This window comes from Zalophus californianus, chromosome 7 (assembly GCF_009762305.2).
Source record: "Zalophus californianus isolate mZalCal1 chromosome 7, mZalCal1.pri.v2, whole genome shotgun sequence".
Classification (NCBI taxonomy): Eukaryota; Metazoa; Chordata; class Mammalia; order Carnivora; family Otariidae; genus Zalophus; species Zalophus californianus.
Genome location: NC_045601.1, coordinates 115,146,121 through 115,169,395, shown reverse-complemented (window position 1 = coordinate 115,169,395; position 23,275 = coordinate 115,146,121). Strand labels below are relative to the sequence as shown.

Genomic DNA, 23,275 nt, shown 5'->3' with positions numbered 1-23,275 from the left:
GGAGTGGGGGTAGGAGGTGCCTTGCCAAGGTTAGCGAGGGTCTCTGATGACTCTGGTGCTGAAGTCCCAGCTCTGGAGATGCCCACAGGGAGGTGTCAGGGACCATGCTGTGGAATCCCAAAGCCACCATTGGACCCTAGTGGAAAGTGCGTGGGAGGACCAGACCAGCCCTGGTGGGAAGGGAGGGGTGCAGGGGAGGGGACCTGATGGGAAGAACTCTTTGAGTTTGCCTCCTCCGTCATGGGAGCGTTGCTGGGATTGGAGGGGCCTCTTGCTCTCCCCACAATGATGGATGTGCCCCAGTCCCTTCCTGCCACCTGGGAATGGAACCCTACCTCCCAGCCCAGGTACCCTCTCCTCTTCTATGTACTCGTGCCAGCAGCTCTGTGGAAGCAGAGGGAGCTGGGGCATGCCCCCAGGGAGGGGGTGGCTCGGTTACCCAAGCAGGCTTCATCCAGCATCCATGACCACTGTTCTGGGTGGGAGCGTGTCCCGGCCCTCACAGGCAGTGGATCTGAAGAAAGGGATCATGCCGTGGGGGGCCCTGAGTGCCAAGCCTCCTGCTGTCAGCACCCTGGGAGCTGCCCCACCCCTGCCCCCGTTTTACGCCTCTCCCCCCACTGTGTGATTCAGAAACAGGCTTGCATCCTCAGGGCCAGTGGGCCCCAGAGTGGGCAACGCTCTGAGCTGAGGCCTTTTCGAGCCAAAGCCCAGAGGATGGGGAGGCAACCAATCACGTGCCAAGCCCGCCTGACCTGGAGAGGTGCCCTGGCCCAGTTCCTCTGCCAACTTTGTGTCGTCGCCTTTGTTTTCTTCCGCTTGGGAGGAGCCCCACCACCATAGTGATGTTAGATGGCCCTGAAAGAAATGCTTTTATCCAGTGCCTGCTCTGCTTCACATCCATCCTCAGACCTTAGGACTGTGTGAGGTGGGTATTTTTCCTGCTCTCCCATGAGGGAACGGCTCAAGGAGGTTAGTAGTAACTCATCCAAGGCCTCCTGCCTGGTAAGTGTGGAAGTGAGACAGGATACCCTCTACCTGCACCCTCTGAAAGCCAGGGTGGGCTTGCTTTTTTTTTTTCTTCTCCCCTCAACAAGCTGCCTCTGGGAGCCCAGGAAGCCCCAGAAGTTTCTGGGGCTGAGAAGACTTCTCGAGGGCCGCACGCTCGGGGAGCCACAGTGAACAGAAGCAGGGCTCTGGCTCTCCGGGGCTGGGTTCCGAGGTCCCACGCAGAGAGTGAGGCCATGAGCACTGCAAGGGCAACAGGCCTGTTCCTGGCAGCACAGGGAGCCCGCGCAAGCAGGCAGGTGGAGCTCTTGCTCTGCGCCATGGCCCCTCTGCGGTCTCTGCAGCCGTTTGCATTTCCTGAAACCGGATCTCGGTGTCAGAGCCGCCCCCGGGCCGGGCGGGCACCTCAGCCATGGCCCTGCGCAAGGAGCTGCTCAAGTCCATCTGGTACGCGTTCACCGCCCTGGACGTGGAGAAGAGCGGCAAGGTCTCCAAGTCCCAGCTCAAGGTGAGGAGCCCCCGGGGCCCAGGGGAGGCCGGCAGACGTGCCTCCTCAGCCCCTGCCGCCCAGGAGCCAGGCAGGAACGCTGTGCTGATGGCACTCAGCCATCCAGAGGCCCAGGCCTGGGGAGGGGAGCCGGGACTGGGTAACCGGGACGACGCAGCCCAGTGAATGCTGCTGCCCATGTTCTGGGGCCCCCCGGAGGTAGACGCGGAGCCTCTGCCCAGAGACCTGCTCCCTGGACTCTCTGGAGGGTGGAGTTGGCATCATTAGGTTTTGAAGGCCAACAGGCCAGGCTACATCCTATACTCCGTGTGATGAGCACACGTCTCCCCAGAGTGAAGCCTAGGTACGCACCCTACTCCTTCCTGCTGCTTCCTCCTGGCTTTGAAGAGAGACAGTTAGTTAGTACTTGTCAGTCACTTCCTCCCGGAGCTGAGAGAGAGGCTTAAAGAGCCTGTCCCAGTTCCAGACCAGGCTGACTGGGTCACCTTTGGCAGAGAACAGCTCCTCTGAACCCTGTCTCCCAGATGCAACAGTGCTAGGAAGGGGCAAGGACCGAGACCCTGTTCTGCCCCGGGCCGCCCAGCTCACCGCCCCCTCCTCCCACACGCCAGGTTGGGAAACTGCTCCCTTTGGCCGTGGGACCTCAGACAGGGAGGGGCTCGAATGTGAGCCCAGGAAGAGCCCCATCAGTGATTGCCCTACAGTTCAGTACTTGGACCTAAACAATTCCTGGGAGACCAGCAAGTTTCTCTCCTTCCTTCCCTCCAGTCCTGGCTTAGTGCTGCCTTCTCCACCCTGGTTAGTGGGGAAGAAGCAAGGCCCCAGGCCACTGGAACCAGGGAACACTGGGAGACAGGAGCAGGGTAAGCCTCAGCTCTCCGTGACTTGCCTTAAGGGATTATTCATTCCGTTCACATGTTAACTGAGTGACCATGTGCCTGGCATGATGCTAGGCTCTAGATTTCTGGTGTCAAGGAAACCTCCATTTTTAATGACCAAGGTGTAGGAGGTGACTGCAAACGTGGGCGAGATGAATAAGGCAGGATAGGCATTATGCACCGCCCCCATTCCAGCCCCCTCCTTTGCTGAACTAGGACACAATAAACTTGGATATCCCAAACTGGTCCTATCCCATAATCTGTCCCTTAGCCAGACTTATGAGCATCCAAAAAATGATTCTCGACTCCCCCAGGAAAAATAGTCCACTACTACCTTTGCTTATCAGGGAGGATTCCTCAATAAGGCAGGTTCTTCCTTACATTCTCCGTAAATCCTTTTATTGCAGATCATGTCATCTAGTGGGGGCTTCAGGATAGACAGGAGAATAGCAGATCATCCAAAATCCATCCCTGCAGAAACCCGTGCCCTACATCCACCTCCCACTGCCTTTCCCATCTTGTAGGAACAATGCCAACCTCCATAGTTTATCTCCAAGGTACCATTTTCTGTCTCCATTACCTGCAGCCCCTATAACCTCCCCAGGCTCTCTATGCCCACCTCTCACATGTGGAAAGTGGTTCCCCTTTTCCTGGTGCCATCAGCCAGTAAGGCTTCCTACCTTGACCCTCTTTTCTCGGCCTCCAGCTGGATCGATGCCCACTCCCCACCCCCACAGGTCGAGTATTTGCAGGGAAGATTCTATTAGGAGCTTACATCCTTGAACTGTCCACCGTCTGTACCGCATCACAGCTCAAATTGAGCCCACAGCCAGCAGCCTTTGGTCACACAGGAGCAGGGAGCTTTCTCCCCCACTCAACAGAAAACGTGTCCACTCTGGAAATCTGTGCCAAGCCACGGGAGTCTTGGGCTGGGTGGTCGGTGAGGCAGAGACATGGTAGGGCCCATGTCACACCAGAGAAGGATAGGCAAGGCAGTTCTTCCCTGAGACCATGGTGGGAGATACTGGAATAGGAGGAAGTAGTGATCGTGTTGGGGGCAGGGATGCCGGAAAGACAAAGGAGCAAAAGAGAAGTGGTCAGAAGTCAGAGGAAGAAGCAGATGAGAGAGATAGCAGCGGGGGCCAACCCCACCCCTGAAAAGACTCGTGGGAGAAGGGAAAAGACCCTGGGGTTAGTCTGTCCTCACTAACACTGTCCCTGGCCTCAGGGCCCTGGATCGGGACCAGGCAGGGAGACGTGCACCCGCCTAGCGAGCAACGTCTGTCCGTGACAGTCCCCGCTTCCCTGATGCTTCGGGCTGCCGCTGGCTCTCAGGGGCAAAGCCGTGATGAGGGAGGAGGAAGAGCAGGGAGGCGTCTGACAAGTAGCCCAGCGCGTCATGATTTTCTCTCTGGAGAAGAGAAGGCTTGGGCGGCAGAGCGGATGGGTTTTCCTCTGTTTGAATTCTTGTAGAAGGTACCATGGCCTTTGTCCAGGTGAGTTGAGAAAAGTAGAATGAGACCCATAGGCATGGCACTTCTGCCCAGGATGGATTCAGGTGGAGCACAGAATTTCCCAGGAGTTGAGGACTGTGAGTTTTCCCAGGGTCCCCAGAACCTCCTTCTCTAAAGACCTTTGGGAGGCAGTAGTGGTCCTGCCGGAGGGAGAGCAAGGAGGAGAGCCTTGGCAATCATGGGTTTCCTAATGGCCACATCTTCTTCTCTGGGGAGCAGCCTTGGTTCCAGGCCTAGTGGGGAGTCAGCTGAGAATTGGGGTAATGGCCCTGCAATTGGGGATGTGGATGGAGCAGTGTGTCTCTGGCTCAGTGAGCCCTTAGGAGGCAGCAGGCCTGCCCCTTACCCTTGGCTAGCAGGAGCCAGGGTGGGCAGGCAGGGAGGGGGACGACAACCTTCATTTTGGTGGAGGGCAAGTCAAGAGCAACTCCAGTCCAGGAATCTGCTGGCTGGGGTCTTCAGCTTTTGTTTTGTTTTGTTTTGTTTTTAGATTTTATTTATTTATTTGAGAGAGAGAGAGAGAGAGAGGGATCACAAGTAGGCAGAGCGGCAGGCAGAGGGAGAGGGAGAAGGAGGCTCCTCACTGAGCAGAGAGCCCAATGCGGGGCTCAATCCCAGGACCCCGGGATCATGACCTGAGCCACCCAGGAGCCCACGATCTTCAACTTTGTTCTGACCCCTTCCTGCCACTGGTCTCGGGCTAGGATGGCAGGGAGTGACGGGATGATTTAGTGATGTGCAGAGCACTTGACTCAGAGCCACATAGGCCTGCTCCCCAGCTAGATGACCTTGGGCAAGTGATCGCTGTCTCTGAACCTCTAGTTTCTCATCTGTAAAGGCAGAGGGTTGAACTGGGGATCACCAGCTAGCCTACTAAAAGAAATTTTAACAAAGTACATCAAGTAGATGAAATTGACCCTTGATGCAGCCTCCCCTTTCCCTTTTCCAAGCCTGTCTTTCCTTTGGTGCCCACCCTCAACCCCTTCTAGCCCTTTCTTTTTCAAGATTTTATTTATTTATGTGAGAGAGAGCAAGAGAGAGCAGGAAAGGTGGGGAGGGGCAGAAAGAGAAGCAGACTCCCTGCTGAGCAGGGAGCGAGGATGCAGATGCGGGGCTGAATCCCAGGACCTGAAGGCAGCTGCTTAACTGACTGAGCCAGCTAGGCGCCCCCCAACCCCTTCTAGCCCTTTCTTGCTGTTAGCAGGCACACCGCTCATCCAGAGATTCCCACCTTTTAAAATTCCCAGTGCTCCTCCCTCGTGATAGTAGTTATGCTTTAGTAAAATACATTCAGTAACTCTTAAAAGGATCTGTATATTGTACAAAAAATCACCTGGCACCTAGATACATTAAAAAAAAACAACACACTATAGGCCATCTAGGCGAGAGAGAGATTATTCATTCTGTCTGTAGCCATCAGTCGGTGCTGTGCATGGGTTCCCACACCCGTCCTATACGCGTCCAGTAAAGGCTGGGAACCACAGAACCACAGGCCAGCATCTGCCCCATCCCCACACCTGAGTTTTCAGGGAACTCACAAGCCCCCCGAAGAGAACCACTTCCCCACATGCCTTCAGAGGAAACGGTGCGTCAATGAAGCCTCTCGAAGGTCAATGGCTGCCAACTCGACGGTCAGGGGCTGCCTGGTTGGGCGGTGAGACTGTGAGAGAGAGTCCTCTCTGAAGGACCCCACTGGCAGCCTTGTGAAAACTACAGACACCTGGACCCCACCCACCCCTGGAAACTCTGAGTCAGTCAGGAGGGCGGGGCCCCAGCGCCAGTCAGTTTCTGCAGCTCCCCAGGTGATTCTGAGGCTCAGCCAGAGCTAATGTAGTGGAGAGATCAAGAGTAGGCCTTTAGAGGCAGACTTGCAGGAAGACACTTTACCTCTCTGCGCCTTGATTTCCTCATCTATAAAAGGAGGGTAATGAGAGTCCCTGGCTCCAGGGCTGAGGACTGATTGAAATCAGTCCCCTGGGCTCCTGCACATTCTGGCCTCCACCCCTGCCATTTCCTTTCCAGCATGACCCTCCTCTGGTCACACCCTCTCCCCACCTCTAGCCCCAACCCGAGCCCAGGCACAGGAAGCCTGGCAGTCTGAGGTCTGCCGAGCTCTCTGGGGAGAGGCCCTGAGCCCCCAGTGTCTGGAGCCTTTAATTCCTTCATGTCCTGACACCTGATGGCTCACAGGGACTGGAGCCTCTGTCCCGGGCCCCTGAGATTCCACTGGCAAAACGTACAGGTGAGGAAGGCAGGTCTTAGAGGACAGTGTGGACGAACGAACCAAGGCAAGGAACAGTTCCAAATAACTGTGCCGCTGTGTGGTCCCTTCTATCCTGGGGTGGGAGGGGGTTTGTACATCATCTCTTTGAACCCCGTTTTCAGACCTATGGAAACTGAGGCCCAGTGAGGTTAAGTTGCTCAGAGAGATTCAGTCCATGTCTGTCTGACTTTTGTATTTCTCCTACTTCTTCCCGTGAAGCATTTAAGTTCATTCAACGGATATTTATTGCGTGTCCCTTATGTGCCAGACCCAGTGATATAGCAGTGAATGAGGAATAAAAGGGACAAAAATCCCCACCCTTGAGGTGCTGACATTCTAGTCAGAGAATACAGATGAAAAACAAAATAAGTAAAAATGTATCATGTGATGGAAAATGATACATGACATGGAAGTAAATAAAGCAGAAACAGGGATAGAGATTGGTGGGGGCGGTAGAGGGGATGGGGTTATAGATTTAAATAAGGGGGTCCAGAGAAGTCCTCCTTGAGAAGGGGGCATCTAAGTAAAGATGGAAAGGAGAGGAGGGTGTGTGCCATGCCTGGACCTGGGAGAAGAATATTCCAGGCTGAAGGCATAGCAAGCGAAAAGGCCCTGAGGCAAATGTGTGCCTGGCCCGGCTGAGGAATGTCAAGAGGGTCAGAGTAGCTGTAGAGAAGTGACCAAGAGGGATGAAGCCAGAGAAGGTGCAGCAGGCTGGGTCCCAGGGGGCCCAAGGCCTCTGGAAGGACTTGCGATTTTACTCTGAGAACAACAGGAAACCATTGGAGCGTTTAAGTGAAACTTGAGGAGTCGGTCAAAAACATTTATCGTGTGCAGGACATCGTACTGAGATCTGGAATCAGGCCTGAACACAGAGTCCTTGCTGCCCTCCAGGAATGTCGAGCACCCAGAAATGCTCACGCAAAAAGGGAACAGCAAAGGAATGTTATTATAGAGCAACTTAATAACAGGGTACATTAATAACAGTGGTTAATGGCACTCTTTGCTTTTTATCTCTATAGTTTTAAATTTTTGTCCTAAAAACAATATATGCTCCTGTTTAAAAAAAATCAGAGTGCAGAGGAATATAATTTTAAAGAAGATGAAATTTATTCTATAAGTAAAACATGTTACTGGTTAAAAAAATTCAAAGACAAATGTAACGTTAAAGATGATGAGGGCGCCTGGGTGGCTCAGTTGTTTAAGCGACTGCCTTCGGCTCAGGTCATGATCCTGGAGTCCCGGGATCGAGTCCCGCATCAGGCTCCCTGCTCAGCGGGGAGTCTGCTTCTCCCTCTGACTCTCCCCCCTCTCATGCTCTCTCTCTATCATTATCTCTCTTAATAAATAAACAAAAATCTTAAAAAAAAAAAAGATGGTGAAAGTTCCGCCCCTCCCTGGGGAAGGATGGTGGGGTGATAGCTGGTAACAGTTTGCTGAGTCCTCTAGATTTTTTCTATGTACGCATAAACATATTAGGTTGAACCGTATGAAATTGCTGACATTTTATGGTTTCAGTCTATTAAAACATCTATTAAAATGTGCTATGGTTCAACCTAATCTTTGCACACATTTATTTTACAAACATTTCATTCTATAGCTTGCTTTTTTCACCAGCCACTATAGCATGCCGCCTATCTTCCCATGTCTGTTTGTAAAAACATAATAAAAATAGCACACAATTTTATTAAACAATAAGCTACGCACCAGGTGCTGTGCTAAGCTCTTCATTCTAAAAACCCTTCAGACTAGGCCTCCTTATAATCTTCACAGAGGACACCAAGGTCTTAGAGAAAATCACTTGCCCGTAAGCACACAAGTGGCAGATGTATAAAATCTTTCCAACCACACATAGGTCCATGACGCGATGTACCTGGCCCTTACTGAAGGAGCCTCAAGCTGTCTCCAGTTCCTCATATTATAAACATGCCTCAGTGAACATTCTTGTACATGTAGTTCTGTTCCCTTGAGCATCTACAGGTTAGATGATTAGAAATGCAGGGGGCAGGGCGCCTGGGTGGAGCATACGCAGTTGGTTCAGCGACCAACTTGGTTTGGCTCAGGTCATGATCTCCGGGTTGGGAGAGCAAGCCCTCCCCGCTTAGCGGGGAGTCCGCTTCCCCTCTCCCTCTGCCCCTCCCCCAGCTTACACACTCTCTCTCTCTCTCAAATAAATAAATCTTGGGAAAAAAATGCTGGGATCATTCCCAATTTTAAGTTTGATACATTCTTGCCCTCCAGAAAGATTACCAATTCACGCCTCAACAGTAGGGCCTTCAAGTCCCTATTTCTCCACAACCTCTTCAGTACCTGATGTTATCAGTCTTCTGATCTATGTCAATTCGTTAGGTAAAAAAACCGCATTTTGTCTACAGGAAGGGATCTAACGTTTGCTCTGTGCACATCTAATTCTGGCTGTCTCCATATGTCCTCTCACTCTATCCTCACAGCTTCTCCACAGGACAGGTATTATCCCACTGTTTTGCTGACAGTGAAACTGAGGCTCGGAAGGTGAAGATGTTTATCTCCGTTCCAACAGCTTAACAATTTCATGGGAAGCGTATACCTCTTTTCACCAGAGGAAGCAAAAATCATAGGGCTGATTCTCATTGGCCCAGGATTGGTCATGTGCCCTTCCTTGAGCCAGTCACCGTGACTCTGATGTGCCCACCCCTGCAGCCAGGTGGGTTAGGGGTGCAAATAGTCCGTACCACAGATACTGAGAATGGGGGGAGAGGTGCTTCTCCAAGAAAAATTAAGGCTCCATTACCAAATATGGGTGGAGAGGGCCGACTTCGTCAGGAAGAAACTGAAGATGTCCTCTAGAACAAGAGAAGCAGAACCAAACCTGGCACAGGAGATGATCTGAAGAGCGTGGGGATGAGGGTGGGGGTGGCGGTCAGAGATGGCTGCCCAGAGGGGAGTGACGGAAAAGAGAAGCACCCCTCTTGCTGGGCCTACCAACCTCCCACTTGGCCTCAGTGGAGCCTGAGGCTCAGGAGATTACCGGGGGGAAAAGTGTCAATCCTTTGTCCCACCTCTTCTCACCAGGGAATAAAGAAGTGCAGATTTGGCTCGCGTACCACCTCTGGGATGTTACCAGCTCCTGCCCCAGGAACTGACTCTAAGCTTAACTGTGGGAGCAGCCCTTACATACAGCTTTCATTGACTGCCTTTCGGGGGCAGAAGAGGACGTAGGGGCCGTGGGACATGGAGATGAACAGAGACGTTGTCCCCAGAGTTCACCATCTACCTGCAGAGAGAGTCTCAGGGTCAGCACTGTAATAGTGAGGCAGCCTTCAGGGCCAGGCACACCTGGTTGCAAGCTCAGCTCGGCTGTTTGCTCTGAACTTCCCCAAGCCTCAGCATCTTCATCTGAAAAACAGGGATAGTGTCTGTGTATCACAGTTGTTGCGGAGGTTAGACATGGGGTATAGAACGCATCTCATACAGTGGCTGCCACATAGTAGGTGTGCAATAATGACTATTTTACTTTTTTAAATTTATTTTTTATTTTATTTTATTTTTATTTATTTATTTGAGAGAGAGAATGAAAGAGAGAGAGAGAGCATGAGAGGGGGGAGGGTCAGAGGGAGAAGCAGACTCCCTGCTCAGCAGGGAGCCTGATGTGGGACTCGATCCCGGGACTCCAGGATCATGACCTGAGCCGAAGGCAGTGGCTTAACCAACTGAGCCACCCAGGCACCCCTATTTTTTATTTTATTATTATTATTATTTTTTTTTTTTTTAGAGAGAGAGAGTGTGTGTGCGAGCCGGGGAGGGGAGGTGGGGGGCAGAGGAAGAGTGAGAGAGAGAATCGCAAGCAGACTGCCCGCTCAGTGCAGAGCCCGATGCGGGGCTCGATCTCACGACCCCAAGATCAGGACCAGAGCAGAAATGAAGAGTCGGATGCTCAACCGACTGAGCCACCCAGGCGCCCCAGTAACGAGTAGTTTAATCATTCACTCTGGGATAAGTACTATGACAGAAATACCCCCAAGGCAATTTTATTTTTTTCCTGATCTTGTTCAGACTTCAATCTTTGTTCTTATATTGTGGGTTTGTTAACAACTCATGTTTCCCCTCCACACCATCCTGGCCACCATCCATTCTAGGCCTTTTCCTCTGCATGTCACAGACCATTTTTCGTGAGCCTTCTCTGAGCCCCCTCCAGCTCCCTTCCATCTTTGAAGGGCAGTGACTGGAACTGCACTTGCCTTTCCTGGAGCAGACACACTGCAGCCTGAACCCTGAGTCTTTGATGGGAATGATGAGAAATTCGGGGTTCCTGCCCTGGGGTGACAGCCACCTCCCTGTTGACAGCCCAGCATCCTAGGAAGCACCTAGGCTTTGGGATCTGCGGAGTTGGGTTTGAATCCCAGACTCTTGCTCACTGTGGATCCTTGGGCAATTTATCGAATCTCTTGAGCCTCAGTGTCCTTGTCTGCACAAAGAGGACATCCCTACCCAATGAAGTGGCTGAGAACATGGCTGCTTGGGTTTGAATCCCAGCTCTTTTCTCTCATCTGTAAAATGGGGATATTAACAGTGGTTATGGGGGTTAAGTGAATTATATATAATGTGCTTTAGCTCAGTGCTTAGTGCATAGTAAGGGTGTACGGTTTTAGGTTTTTTTGTTTTTACTGAGGTATAATTGTCATAAAACATTATATTAGTTTCAGGTGTCCAACATAATGATGTGGTATTTGTAAATAATTGTGGAATGATCACCACAATGTCTAGTTAACATCTATCCCATACATAGTTACAAAACTTTTTTTCTTGGGATAAGAATTTTTTAAGATCTACTCTTAGCAACTTTCCGATAGGCCATACAGTATTATTAACTATAGTCTCCATGTTGTGTGTTACCTCCTCATGACTTATTTTATAACCGAAAGCTGTACCTTTTGACCCTCCTTCACCCATTCCACCCACCCCTACCCTTGCCCCTGGCAACCACCAATCCATTTTCTGTGTCTATGAGCTTGGGGTGGGGGTGGAGGGTTAATTTGTTTTTTAGATTCCACGTAGAAGTGAGATCATCTGGTATATATTTTTCTCCGACTTATTTCACTTAGCATAAGGCCCTCAAGGTCCACCCCTGTTGTCACAAACGGCAAGATGTCTTTCTTTTGTATGGCTGAATAATATTCCCTTGTATACAAATGCCTATGTTTTGGTTATGATTGAATTGAATAATGTGTGCGGAGGACTTAGCCAGGATGGGAACGGGGAGAAGCCGGGAGGTGGGAGCAGCCCTCTAGCCCAGGTTTGGCTGGGGCATGGGAAGGCCAACTGCCACTCTGTCTCAGGTGCTGTCCCACAACCTGTACACGGTCCTGCACATCCCCCACGACCCTGTGGCTCTGGAGGAGCACTTCCGGGATGATGACGACGGCCCCGTGTCCAGCCAGGGATACATGCCCTACCTCAACAAGTACATCCTGGACAAGGTGGGGCCTTGCTCGAGGGGGCACCTGTCCCCACTTCCCAGTCTGGCCAGTGCCCCGACACATTGCCCCCCCAACTCCTCCCACCCTCTCAACTCCCACTTCTGTCCCTGCTGTCTGTCCCTGCCCTCCCATCTCCGTCCTTCACATTCCAGCCACTTGTCCCCTCCTTGCCCCCCCAACTCCCCCCTCCATCTCTCTCACCTCTATCCTAGCCTCCACCCTTCCACCCCATCCCTGCCTAGGCTCACCTCCCATTTCTAGCTGTAGGGCTCTCCAGTGTCCCCCAGTGCTGTGCCCCCTGCTCCTCCCAGCCGTCACTCTCTTCTCAGGTTCTTCGTGGTCGTGCATCCCCGCCCCCTTGTCCTCCCCTTCTTTCTCCCTTGGGCTGAGGGACTAGTTTCTCTATTGGCAGGGGACTGGGGAGGGGGGAGGGGGTGGGTGGTTGGAATCAGCTAGATACCTGGTAAGCAGCTCAGGGATTACTCAAGTCAGAGCCCCAACTTGGCAGGGTGGGGAGCAGGGGAGTAGGTGCCCCCAAGAAAGCCCCTAGAGCCTTGTTTGGTGGTAGAGCAAGGATGGGGTGGCCGTTTTGGCTGACTTGCAGGCCTGGTGGCAGGTGGAGGAGGGGGCTTTCGTTAAGGAGCACTTTGATGAGCTGTGCTGGACCCTGACGGCCAAGAAGAACTATCGGGTGGACAGCAACGGGAACAACATGCTCTCCAATGAGGATGCCTTCCGCCTCTGGTGCCTGTTCAATTTCCTGTCTGAGGACAAGTACCCTCTGATCATGGTTCCTGACGAGGTGAGGGTGATGGCAGCCCCAGGGGCTGAATCACTGGGGCCAGGCCTCAACAAAACCATGAAGGAGGCCAAATCGCCTCTGTAACTTTCCCACATCCCCGCACCTCTTGGTCTCCCCACGCTGGTGCCTCTCTGCACCCAGCTGTCTCCAGATGCCTAGAATTGCCTGTATCAGAGTCACTGTGCCCCGGAGAACCAAAACTACACTTCCTTCAGGGCTCTCTTGGCCCTCAAAGGAGGAAAATGACCGCAGATTCTATTTACACAGGAGTGTAGCCTGATACCTTACCGGGCATTTAAAAATGAAAACATTTAAGATCGAATGCCAGGACTTCAGGCACTGTGGCAATCTGAGAAGGTTACCAGATGACGGGAAGGGAGACTTTCCTGGGATGCCTGGCCCATTATTCCAGCAGAGGCAACTAGATCTGGCCCCGGTTCTAGATTTTCCCTCCCTGTCTTCTATAATATGGAGGAAGAGCCATGGCCGACCCAGCTCCGGGCTCCAGAGCCCTCTCTGGAGCATCCTGGGAGTAGAGGCCTGGGGTCTGTGCCCCTACCTCTTCAACTCATGGACGAAGCCAGGGCAGGTGCCCCCCCCGCCCCCCTTCCACTTCTCTCCCCCATCCATTCAGCCTTCTCCTGATCTGTTAGCCCTTTTGGTGGCTGTGAAGATGCCAGGGTGAATTTACGTCTTAGGGTGTGGAGGGGAGGGGGTCCTCCGTGTTTACAAGAAGTCCTGACACCTCTAACCGCACTCAGCTTTATCTCCTTGACTCTGTTTGTGGGAAGGGTGAGGGGAGATGCCTAATCCCTGAGCTGGTACACCCATCCCACTCCCAGTTGGACACCCGGTAACCTCCAGAGTGAAAGTCCTAAAGAGAGTGTCCCAAGAAGCTGCTGGGGCAGGAAAGGGATGTGTGTCCATCTGCACAGGCACCTGGCTAGGCACCCTCATCAGACCCCCGCCTATCAGGGTAAGGGGGCCCCTCATAGGCCAGAAGGCTGCTCACGGCCGTGATCAACATGTTGTATGAACAAACTGCAGCAGGATGTACCCCAACCACCACTTCCTGTTCCTCTGTAGCAGGTTTCCTGTCCCTACCCTGCTTACCTCCACCCCCAATCCCTTTGCCCTCCCATAGGGGAAGGATCCTCGGGGTTGGGGCTTGGGCTTGGAATAAGGACTCAGATGGGATTCAGGAGATATGAATCGAGTTCTGGCTGCCACCAACTTGCTGTGTGATTTAGAACGAGTCACTTCCCTCTCTGGGCCTCAGTTTGGTCATCGGCAAAGTAAGGGTATTGGATGAGAGGGCCCTTGCACCCCCTCTGACGTGTTCTGTGATTTGCTGCCTCTGCCTGGCCCCCAGCCCTCAACCTTCACCCTGCCCTTAATTTAAAGCATGGAGGAGTGGGACGTGGGCCTGGAAGTTGGGGAGGGAAGGGGATGCCCAAATTGGGGTTGGGCCTCCAGGACCCCGCCCCCCAAATCTACCCTGGTTTCCACCAACATTTAGTCATCTGGCTCCCCTACCCCCTGTCCCTGGTCACCTCCGCCCAGGCTCTGGGAGCCAGAGGGGCCCCCCCAACCCCGGCATCATCACAGGCAACACTGCCTGCTGCAGTCCCCAGGCCTCCCCCCTCCTCCAGGTGGAATACCTGCTGAAGAAGGTGCTCAGCAGCATGAGCTTGGAGGTGGGCTTGGGTGAGCTGGAAGAGCTGCTGGCCCAGGAAGCCCAGGCAGCCCAGACCACTGGAGGGCTCAGCGTCTGGCAGTTCCTGGAGCTCTTCAACACGGGGCGCTGTCTTCGAGGTGTGGGGCGGGACACTCTCAGCATGGCCATCCACGAAGTCTACCAGGAGCTCATCCAAGATGTCCTGAAGCAGGTCAGGCCAAGCTGGGAGCTTGGGGAGGACCCCAAGGCAGGGTGCGGGGGGCAGGGTTAAGGGGTGGGGGGGTGCAGGGAAGCCTCTGACTTTGCTCTGGCTATGGCAGGGCTACCTGTGGAAGCGAGGGCACCTGCGGAGGAACTGGGCAGAACGCTGGTTCCAGCTGCAGCCCAGCTCCCTCTGCTATTTTGGGAGTGAAGAGTGCAAGGAGAAAAGGGGTACTATCCCGCTGGATGCACAGTGCTGCGTGGAGGTGAGGGGGACAGGCGAAGGGGTGGAGCACAACTCAGGGCCCAGAGGCTCTCCAGTGTGGGGTACTCTCCAGTGTGGGGTAAAGGCAAGAGGCTCGGGAGGAGGGTGAATGGAGAAAAGCCACAGTGGCAAATGTCTGCTGAGATGACCATAACCCAAATATACCTGGGTGCTTCAAGGCCATTCTCATCCATGCCAGCACTTAAAAAAAAAAAAAAAAAAAAAAAAAACCCAAAACCGCAAATCAAATACTAAAGCCATTGGTGAGTAATGTGGATTTTGCTAAGGATTTTAGAGGAGATGGCTTATGCCTCACACTACACGCAAAGCTTTTTTTTTTTTTTTTTTTAGAGAGAGAAAGAGAGTGGGTGGGGGAGGGGTGCAGGGGAGAGGCAGAGAGAGAGAGAATCCTTTTATTAAAAAATATTTATTTACTTACTTGAGAGAGAGAGAGAGCATGGGGTAGCGGAGGGGCAGAGGGAGAAGGAGAATCCATCCCAGCACCCCGAGATCATGACCTGAGCCGAAATCAAGAGTCAGCTGCTTAACTGACTGAGCCACTCAGGTGCCCCGAGAGAGAGTCTTAAGCAGGATCCACGCTCAGTGGGGAGCCCACCCACTGCAGGGCTCCATCTCATGACTCTGACATCATGGCCTGAACCAAAATCAAGAGTCAGAGGCTTAACCGACTGAGCCAACTAGGTACCCCCACAGTGAACTTTCTAAAAGTCCTCTTGAAAAGTTTTTCTCCTTCACCCAAATTCCATTCTCTTTGGAAACTCTCTCTGTCCCTACTCTTTCTCCACATCCCTCTCCTCCCGTCCTTCCCCCCTATTTTCCCTTCGGCTCTGTCTGTTTTTATTTTAGGAGGCTTAAAACAATTATTTTAAACTGTAGTTTGAAAAAAATATACACACACACACCTAACATGAAATTTGCCATTTTAACCATTTTAATTGTACAATGCATAGCATTAAGTATACTCACAAAGTGGTGTAGCCCTCACCGCTATCCCTTTTTTTAAGATTTATTTATTTATTTATTTATTTATTTGACACAGAGAGAGACAGCGAGAGAGGGAACACAAGCAGGGGGAGTGGGAGAGGGAGAAGCAGGCTTCCCGCCAAGCAGGGAGGCCGATGCGGGGCTCGATCCCAGGACCCTGGGATCATGACCTGAGCAGAAGGCAGACACTTAATGATTGAGCCACCCAGGTGCCACCCCCCCCTTTTTTTAAAGATTTTATTTATTTACTTATTTGAGAAAGACACAGCGAGAGAGGGAACACAAGCAGGGGGAGTGACCACTATCTATTTCTAAAACTTTTTCATCATCGCAAAGAAAAACTCTCTACCTATTAAGAAATAGCTCATCCCTCCTTTCTCCCCAGCCCCTGGTATCCTCTATTCTACTTTCTGTCTCCACGAATTTGCCTATTCTGGGTACCTAGAATGGAATGGGATCATCTAATATTTTGTCCCTTTGTGACTGGCTTTTCTTCAGCACAATGTTCCGAGGTTCATCCATGTTGTGGCATGGGTCAGGAATTCATTCCTTTTTATGGCTGAATAATATTCCATCGTGTACATAGACCACATTCTGTTTATCCACTCATTCATTGCTGGACAATGGGTTGTTCCCATCTTTTTGCTATTGTGAATAATGCTGGTTTGGCCATCCATGCAGAAGTTTCTGGTTGAGCATATGTTTTCATTTCTCTGGGTACATACTGAGTAGAATTGCTAGATCATAGGGTAATTACCATGTTCTATGTTTAACTTTTTTTTAAAGATTTTATTTATTTATTTGAGAGAGAGAGAATAAGAGATAGAGAGCATGAGAGGGAAGAGGGTCAGAGGGAGAAGCAGACTCCCTGCCAAGCAGGCAGCCCGATGTGGGACTCGATCCCGGGACTCCAGGATCATGACCTGAGCCGAAGGCAGTTGCTTAACCAACTGAGCCACCCAGGCGACCTATGTTTAACTTTTTAAGGAACAGCCGAATTGTTTTCCGTAGCAGCTATACCATCTCACATTCTCACCACCAGTGTATGAGAGTTCCACTTTCTCCATATCCTCATCAACATGTGTTATTTTACATTTTTAAAAATTATTATTATAGGGCACCTGGGTGGCTCAGTCGGTTAAGCATCTGCCTTCGGCTCAGGTCATGATCCCAGGGGCCTGGAATGGAGTCCTGAGTTGGGCTCCTTGCTCAGCAGGGAGTCTGCTTCTCCCTCTGCCCCTCCCCCAACTCGTTCTCTCTCTCTCTCTCTCTCTCTCTCTCTCTCTCACAAATAAATAAAATCTTTAAAAAAAATTATTATTATAGCCGTCCTAGGTTTTCTCCATTTTTGTCACATAAGGAAACAGGTGTCACTGAGGATAGAGCATGGATCTTAGGCAGAAAGCCCAGCTCCACCACTAATAGGCAGTGTGAATTTGGCATGTTCCTGGACCTGGTAAAGCCTCAGTTTCTTTTTCTGTAAAGTGGAGCTAATAATGCGTTTGGCAAGGTTGTCTCGGTGTTATGGATAAAATGATGCATATAAAACACTAGTTCAGCCTCTAGAGTGTAAGAAGCTCAACACATGGGAGTCCCCAGCTAGCTCAGTTGATGGAGCGTGTGTGAGTTTTTGAGTCCCATGTTGGGTGTAGAGATTGCTTAAAAATAAAATCTTTTAAAAAAAGAAGAAGAAGAAGCTTAAATACGTGGTAGCTGTTATTTTCCACTAAAATATAAGCTTAGGGAAGGCAGGGATTTGGTCTGTTAGGCACACCTCAGTATCCTAAATGCCTAGAACAATGAGCCGCACTCAGTAGACACTCCAAAAGATCTGTGGAATGAATGAATGGAGAACTTTCCCAACAGGCAGGGCTCTGTGAAAATGAATGATTTGGATAGTGAGGACCCTGTCACTGGCGGTGTTCGCGAATGATCTGCATCCACACTCAGTAACGGATTAGGTGCCAGGCCCCATGGAGAGACACCAAGATGAAAACATCCCCGCCCTACCTCCAAAGAGCAGAGGCCACAAGACTTGTGGGGACACAAGCGCACCCATAACTAACCTCCACGCCGGGCCATACAGGCCCCTGGCAGAGTGGGAGCGGTACTCCGGGAGGACGGTCAGCAATGGGGGGTAGGGGATGGAGCTGGAGCACCCCGGCGGCGGGTGTGGCCCCGGCGCCAGTGAAGCCAGCCCGTGTGGGGCCACCGGCCCTCTCCCAGGTGCTGCCCGACCGAGAGGGGAAGCGCTGCATGTTCTGTGTGAAGACAGCCTCCCGCACGTACGAGATGAGCGCCTCCGACACGCGCCAGCGCCAGGAATGGACGGCGGGTGAGTGAGTGCTCGCTGGGCGGCCTGGGTCTGGCTGCGGCTCAGGGGGTGACAACACTGCCGAGTGAAAAGGGTGACAACACGGCCCAGCGAGAGGCTGGAGACTGCCTCGAGCCACCTCTCAGGCCCCTTTCTGGAGGTGGGCCACCTCGAGGACCCCGCTGCTCCCAGCTAGCCCCCTGCTGACCCGGTCCCTGTTCCTCCGCAGCCATCCAGACCGCGATCCGGCTGCAGGCCGAGGGGAAGATGTCGTTGCACAAGGACCTGAAGCAGAAGCGGCGCGAGCAGCGGGAGCAGCGGGAGCGACGCCGGGCGGCCAAGGAGGAAGAGCTGCTGCGCCTGCAGCAGCTGCAGGAGGAGAAGGAGCGGAAGCTGCAGGAGCTGGAGCTGCTACAGGAGGCGCAGCGGCAGGCCGAGCACCTGCTGCAGGAGGAGGAGGAGCGACGCCGCAGCCAGCACCGCGAGCTGCAGCAGGCGCTGGAGGGCCAACTGCGCGAGGCGGAGCAGGTGGGGCCCGCACCCGGCGGGGGCCGGCGGGTAGAAGGATGCGGAGAGACTGGGCCCGGGATTGGAGGGCCGGGGGCGGGGCCGGGACCGAGGGCGGAGCCCGCAGGCTGGGAAGGAGGTGCGTGGAGGCGGGGCTTGCAATGAGGGACTTGGGACAGAGTCCCTGCGCCGGAAACATGCGTACGGGACCGAACCTGTGCCAGGGACGGGATGAGGAAGGCGTGGGGGTGCAGGAACCTGGCCTAAGGATGGCTTGAGATGAAAGAATGTGGTGGGGCCGGAGCTGAGTGCTATAGGTGTAGAGTGGGGCCTGGTTTGGAGCCCTTGGCTGGGGGCGGGGCTTGGACAGAGATGGTGCTAAAGACCCCCAGGTCAGGGATAAGTTTGGACCAACGCTAGACTAGATTGGACTAGACTTGATCTAAGTTTACAGTGAAACCAGTTTGGGGAATGCAGGATGGGAGGAAGGAAGGATTTACGAATGTGGAGGCGGACTAGGCATGTAGAGGCAATCAGATTTAGGATTTAAGAGATCTAGAGCTGGAGTTAGACACCTGGATTCCATCCCAGCTCTGCCTCTTAGGAGACTTGTGATCTCAGGCAAGTTACTTAGCCTCTCTGTGCCCCAATCACTTATCAGTGACGTGTTGATGCTAACTGCTCCTAGAGGTATGATGAGGATCAAATGAGGAAACACCTTTAGTTGTTACAATTACTATAATTATAGTCACTCCCTGCCTAGCACTGGCCCTAATTACAGTCATAACACCTAATATTATAACACAGAATAATAGTTATTAAGGCTGGTGCTAGGCAGGGAGTGACGAGCCCCGCCCCCGCCATGTAGCATCTCTTCACTGACGATTATCTGACCTAGCCAGGCTCCCACAAAGAGATCAGATCAGGAAGGAATCCCGACGTGAAGGAACTCCCCAGACCCTCACTGAGAGAGAGCTATGTGGGCCGGCCTAGCGGAGCCCTGGGGAAAGGGCAGTGTACTTGCAGCCTCCCCTACCCCACGCGGTGCCCCCAGTGACGTGGCTCCGCGTCCCGGCACAGGCCCGGGCCTCCATGCAGGCTGAGATGGAATTGAAGAAGGAGGAGGCTGCCCGGCAGCGGCAGCGGATCCAAGAGCTGGAGGAGATGCAGCAGAGGCTCGAGGAGGCCCTGCACCTGGAGGTGAAAGCTCGGCGTGACGAGGAGGCCGTGCGCCTAGCTCAGACCCGGTAGGACCCCTTCTCGTTCCTCTCCCCTGACTCCCCGGCGTCCCACTTGCTGAGCGCCTGCGAGGTGCCTTGGCTCTGGAGACGACGCAGCGCCCGCCCGCCCGCAGACTGCTACAGGAAGAGGAGGAGAAGCTGAAGCAGCTGCTGCAGCTGAAGGAGGAGCAGGAGCGCTACATCGAGCGGGCGCAGCAGGAGAAGCAAGAACTGCAGCAGGAGATGGCGCTGCAGAGCCGCTCCCTGCACCAAGCCCAGCTTCAGCTGGAGGAGGTGCGGCAGAACCGGCAGAGGGCCGACGAGGACGTAGAGGTGAGGCCGGCGGGTGGGGGTGGGGGGATAGGAAGGAGGCCGGCGGGGTGAGCGCCTTCACGCGCAGGATCTGGAGCCTTCCCTCAAACCCTAACTCTTCCGTCTCCTCGCTGTGTGACCTCAGGCAAATTGCCTAACCTCTCTGAGTTTCAAATCCCTCATCAGGGAAAGGGGCCTCAAATAGCATGGTCTGAAGACTAAAGGAGCTGATGGCTGACATTTAGTATGTAGCAAGTGGGGAAGAAACATTAGCTGCTATTTTTATCATTATGAATCTGGGCAAAGTTTTTTTCTCATACTCTTCCAAGCGCCTACCTTGCTCTCCCTGTACTTTGGCTCGGATCTCCATAGAAGAGGGTTTTTGTTGTTGTTGTTGTTGTTGTTTTTGTTTTAATTTTTGATGTTTTTTTTTTTAAAGATTTTATTTATTTATTTGAGAGAGAGAGAAGGAGAACGCAGAGGGAGAGGAAGAGGGAGAAGCAGACTCCCGGCTGAGCGGGGAACCAGATGTGGGGCTCGATCCCGGGATCCTGGGATCATGACCTGAGCCAAAGGCAAACGCTTAACCAACTGAGCCACCCAGGAGCCCCTAATTTTTGATATTCTATTAATATTGATTATTTTATTTTGCCTTGTTGGCTGACACGGTCATTGTAAAAAATCTGGACACAGAAACATGTAACATAGAAAGGGAAAGTTCCTCCGTGATTCCCTTACCCACAACCACTGCTAATGACCAGGGGGACAGTGGAGTAGAGGTTTTGCATTTGACCCTGGAGAGGTGGTGTGGTGCGGTGGTTTACAGCTCAACATAGGTCTCGGGCCAGTCACTTCTTCTTCTTTTTTTTTTTAAATTTTATTTATTTGACACAGAGAGAGAGAGGGAGAGAGAGAGCACAAGCAGGGGGAGCTGCAGGCAGAGGGAGAGGGAAAAGCAGGCTCCCCCCTGAGCAGAGAGCCTGACGAGGGGCTCGATCCCAGGACCCTTGGGATCATGACCCCAGCCGAAGTCAGATGCCTAACCGACTAAGCCTCCCAGGCACCCCATCACTTAACTTCTTTTGCACTTTGTTGTTAACTTATGCTCTGGAGATTAACTAAAATAATAAATATACTTAGTACCTCTTAGCTGCTTAATGAATGGAAACTATAATGATGACTATTTTTGACCCATTGGGGGTCCATGAGACCCCTGAAATTGGAAGCTAACTGTTCATCTACATAACTCTTTAAGAACGTATATGAGTTTTTCTGGGGAGATTTCAGATTCTAAGAGGCCTCCAAACTTGAAAAGGTCAAGATACTCTGTCTAGGATGGTGTCTCTGACCCGCTCTCCACTGGCCCTGCCCCCACAGGCTGCCCAGCAGAAGTTGCGCCAGGCCAGCACCAACGTGAAACACTGGAATGTTCAGATGAACCGGCTCATGCATCCAATTGAGCCTGGAGGTGAGAAGGAGTAGATCCTGGAGCTTTCTCTGGAGTGGGGTGGGGGAAATGAGGGAGAAAGGGATCCTTTCAGATCTAGAGAGGCCGTGTGGTATTGAAAGTCAGGAGGTTCTCCTCTCCCCCACGGGCTGAGGCAAGGCCCCTCAACCTCTCCCCTGCGCATGCACCTTTGTCCTTACTTGGAGTTGCCTTTTCTCTGCCAGATAAGCGTCCCACCACCAGCAGCTCCTTCACAGGCTTCCAGCCGCATCTACTTGCCCGCCGCGACTCCTCCCTAAAGCGCCTGACCCGCTGGGGATCCCAGGGCAACCGGACCCCCTCGCCCAGCAGCAACGAGCAGAAGTCCCTCAATGGTGGGGACGAGGCTCCCATCTCAGCTTCTCCCCCTCAGGAAAATAAACTGGACCCAGCACCAGAAAATTAGCCTCTGCTATCCCCTCCCACCCCCCAACCTCATACCCACCAGAACCTGGCCACAGCTGGCCTGTGGGTGATGCCAGCCCTCGCAGAAGAGGGAGCTGAGGTCCTGGTGCCAGGAGCCCCCTCGGCCCTCCAGCCATGACACAGTCCAGAATGGAGGCTACTTCATTTTTGGCACCAGCCCAGGCTCCTGACCACGGAGGCTGTCTGGGATGTTGATTCTTGAGAACTTGATCTTGTGCCTTAACCCCAAGGACCCTGTGCCCTGGGCTGGAAAAGAGAGCAAATAAGCAAGCCAACGGCGTGTGTCCTCAGACTGCCACCAGGTGGTGGAGGCGCATTTCCAAATAAAAACTGCTCTTGGAATGAACCCTTGATCAGGTCTGCCGTCCATCTCTCCTGCCATGTTCGCTCTTCCTGCCTCAAGTCCAGTTCTGGGTCCCAGAAAGAGTAAAGTGGAGTGCAGGGGCAAGGCAAGTACACTCTGCCACTTACTAACTGGGTGACTTTGGTCAAGTCTGCTCACCGGCTTGTGCTTCAGCTCCCATGTTGGTAAAACAGGGATACGAATAGTACCTGCCTTATAGTTGTTGTCAGGATTAAGTGTTTGGCCCACGAGCAAGCACTATTATTAGTATCATCCAGAAGTGGTTACTGAACATCTAGTCTATGCCCTGCAGTTTCCCTGGTTATTTCATTCTCGTGGCAACCCTGAGAGGTGGATATTATTATTCTCATGTTACATGTGGAGAAACTGAGGCCCAGCGAGGTCAGGTACCTTGCCCAAAGCCTTTCAAACTCACTTCTTTTCCCATTTTATTTGACTCACTGACCATGTCACCTAAGACAGAGCTCTGAGAATCTAGGGTGTTCCCCCCCCATCCCCCTCGTGGTACACAGCCCATCATGAAATCCAGTAGATCCTCCTTCACTCTCTCACAGGTATCCCTCCCTCTCTATGGCTATGGCCACTGCCATGGCCAGGGCCTTCATACCCTCCTCCTGTGTGCTCACCTTCGACTCCTTCTCCATCTTGCCCCATATCTAATCGGTCAGGTCAAGTTCACGTTCCCACATGTGGCACATGAGACCTGTGACACCCTAGCCCAGGAGAGCCTCCTGTCCCTCTGCTTTATAGATCTGCTAACGGCTCCCCTCCTTTTCCTTCCCCTGGGTCTGCACACTGGCTGTCCTTCCCACCTCACTTCATGTAACAGCCTCCATAACCAGATGCATGAGTTCCTTGAGGGTACAGACATATCTTCAATTTACATCCCCAGTGCCCAGCACAATGCTTGGCTCTTAGCAGGCATGCAACAGGTGCTTGTTGAATGATTCAGTTCTGAAAGGAATGACTGGGTGTCACGCAGCTTAAAGGTGATGAAGGAGCTAAGATTCAAACTCAAGTCCATTCATTTATTCAATGAATTATTTATTAAGCTCTTATATGCCAGGT

The 23,275-nt window shown here is 52.5% G+C and overlaps 1 protein-coding gene across 3 annotated transcripts; it reads left to right on the top strand.

The window, feature by feature from the left end:
• The first annotated feature begins 843 nt into the window (after window positions 1-843).
• DEF6 (DEF6 guanine nucleotide exchange factor) lies at window positions 844-22,208 on the top strand. 3 transcript variants are annotated; one of them, XM_027603092.2, is made up of 12 exons: window positions 844-928; window positions 1,353-1,516; window positions 11,487-11,627; window positions 12,232-12,429; window positions 14,082-14,318; window positions 14,428-14,574; window positions 17,805-17,913; window positions 18,122-18,420; window positions 19,480-19,646; window positions 19,754-19,952; window positions 21,309-21,399; window positions 21,603-22,208. In XM_027603092.2, exons 2-12 carry the CDS (start codon window positions 1,421-1,423, stop codon window positions 21,821-21,823), a joined length of 1,905 nt encoding a protein of 634 aa, XP_027458893.1. In that variant the 5' UTR covers window positions 844-928; window positions 1,353-1,420; the 3' UTR covers window positions 21,824-22,208. The 3 variants fall into 3 exon arrangements, with proteins under 3 accessions (XP_027458893.1, XP_027458894.1, XP_027458895.1); XM_027603094.2 differs by lacking the exon at window positions 844-928 and adding an exon at window positions 8,622-8,854 and having other exon boundaries at window positions 1,422-1,516; XM_027603093.2 differs by having other exon boundaries at window positions 875-1,516; window positions 12,244-12,429.
• The last annotated feature ends 1,067 nt before the right edge of the window (window positions 22,209-23,275 follow it).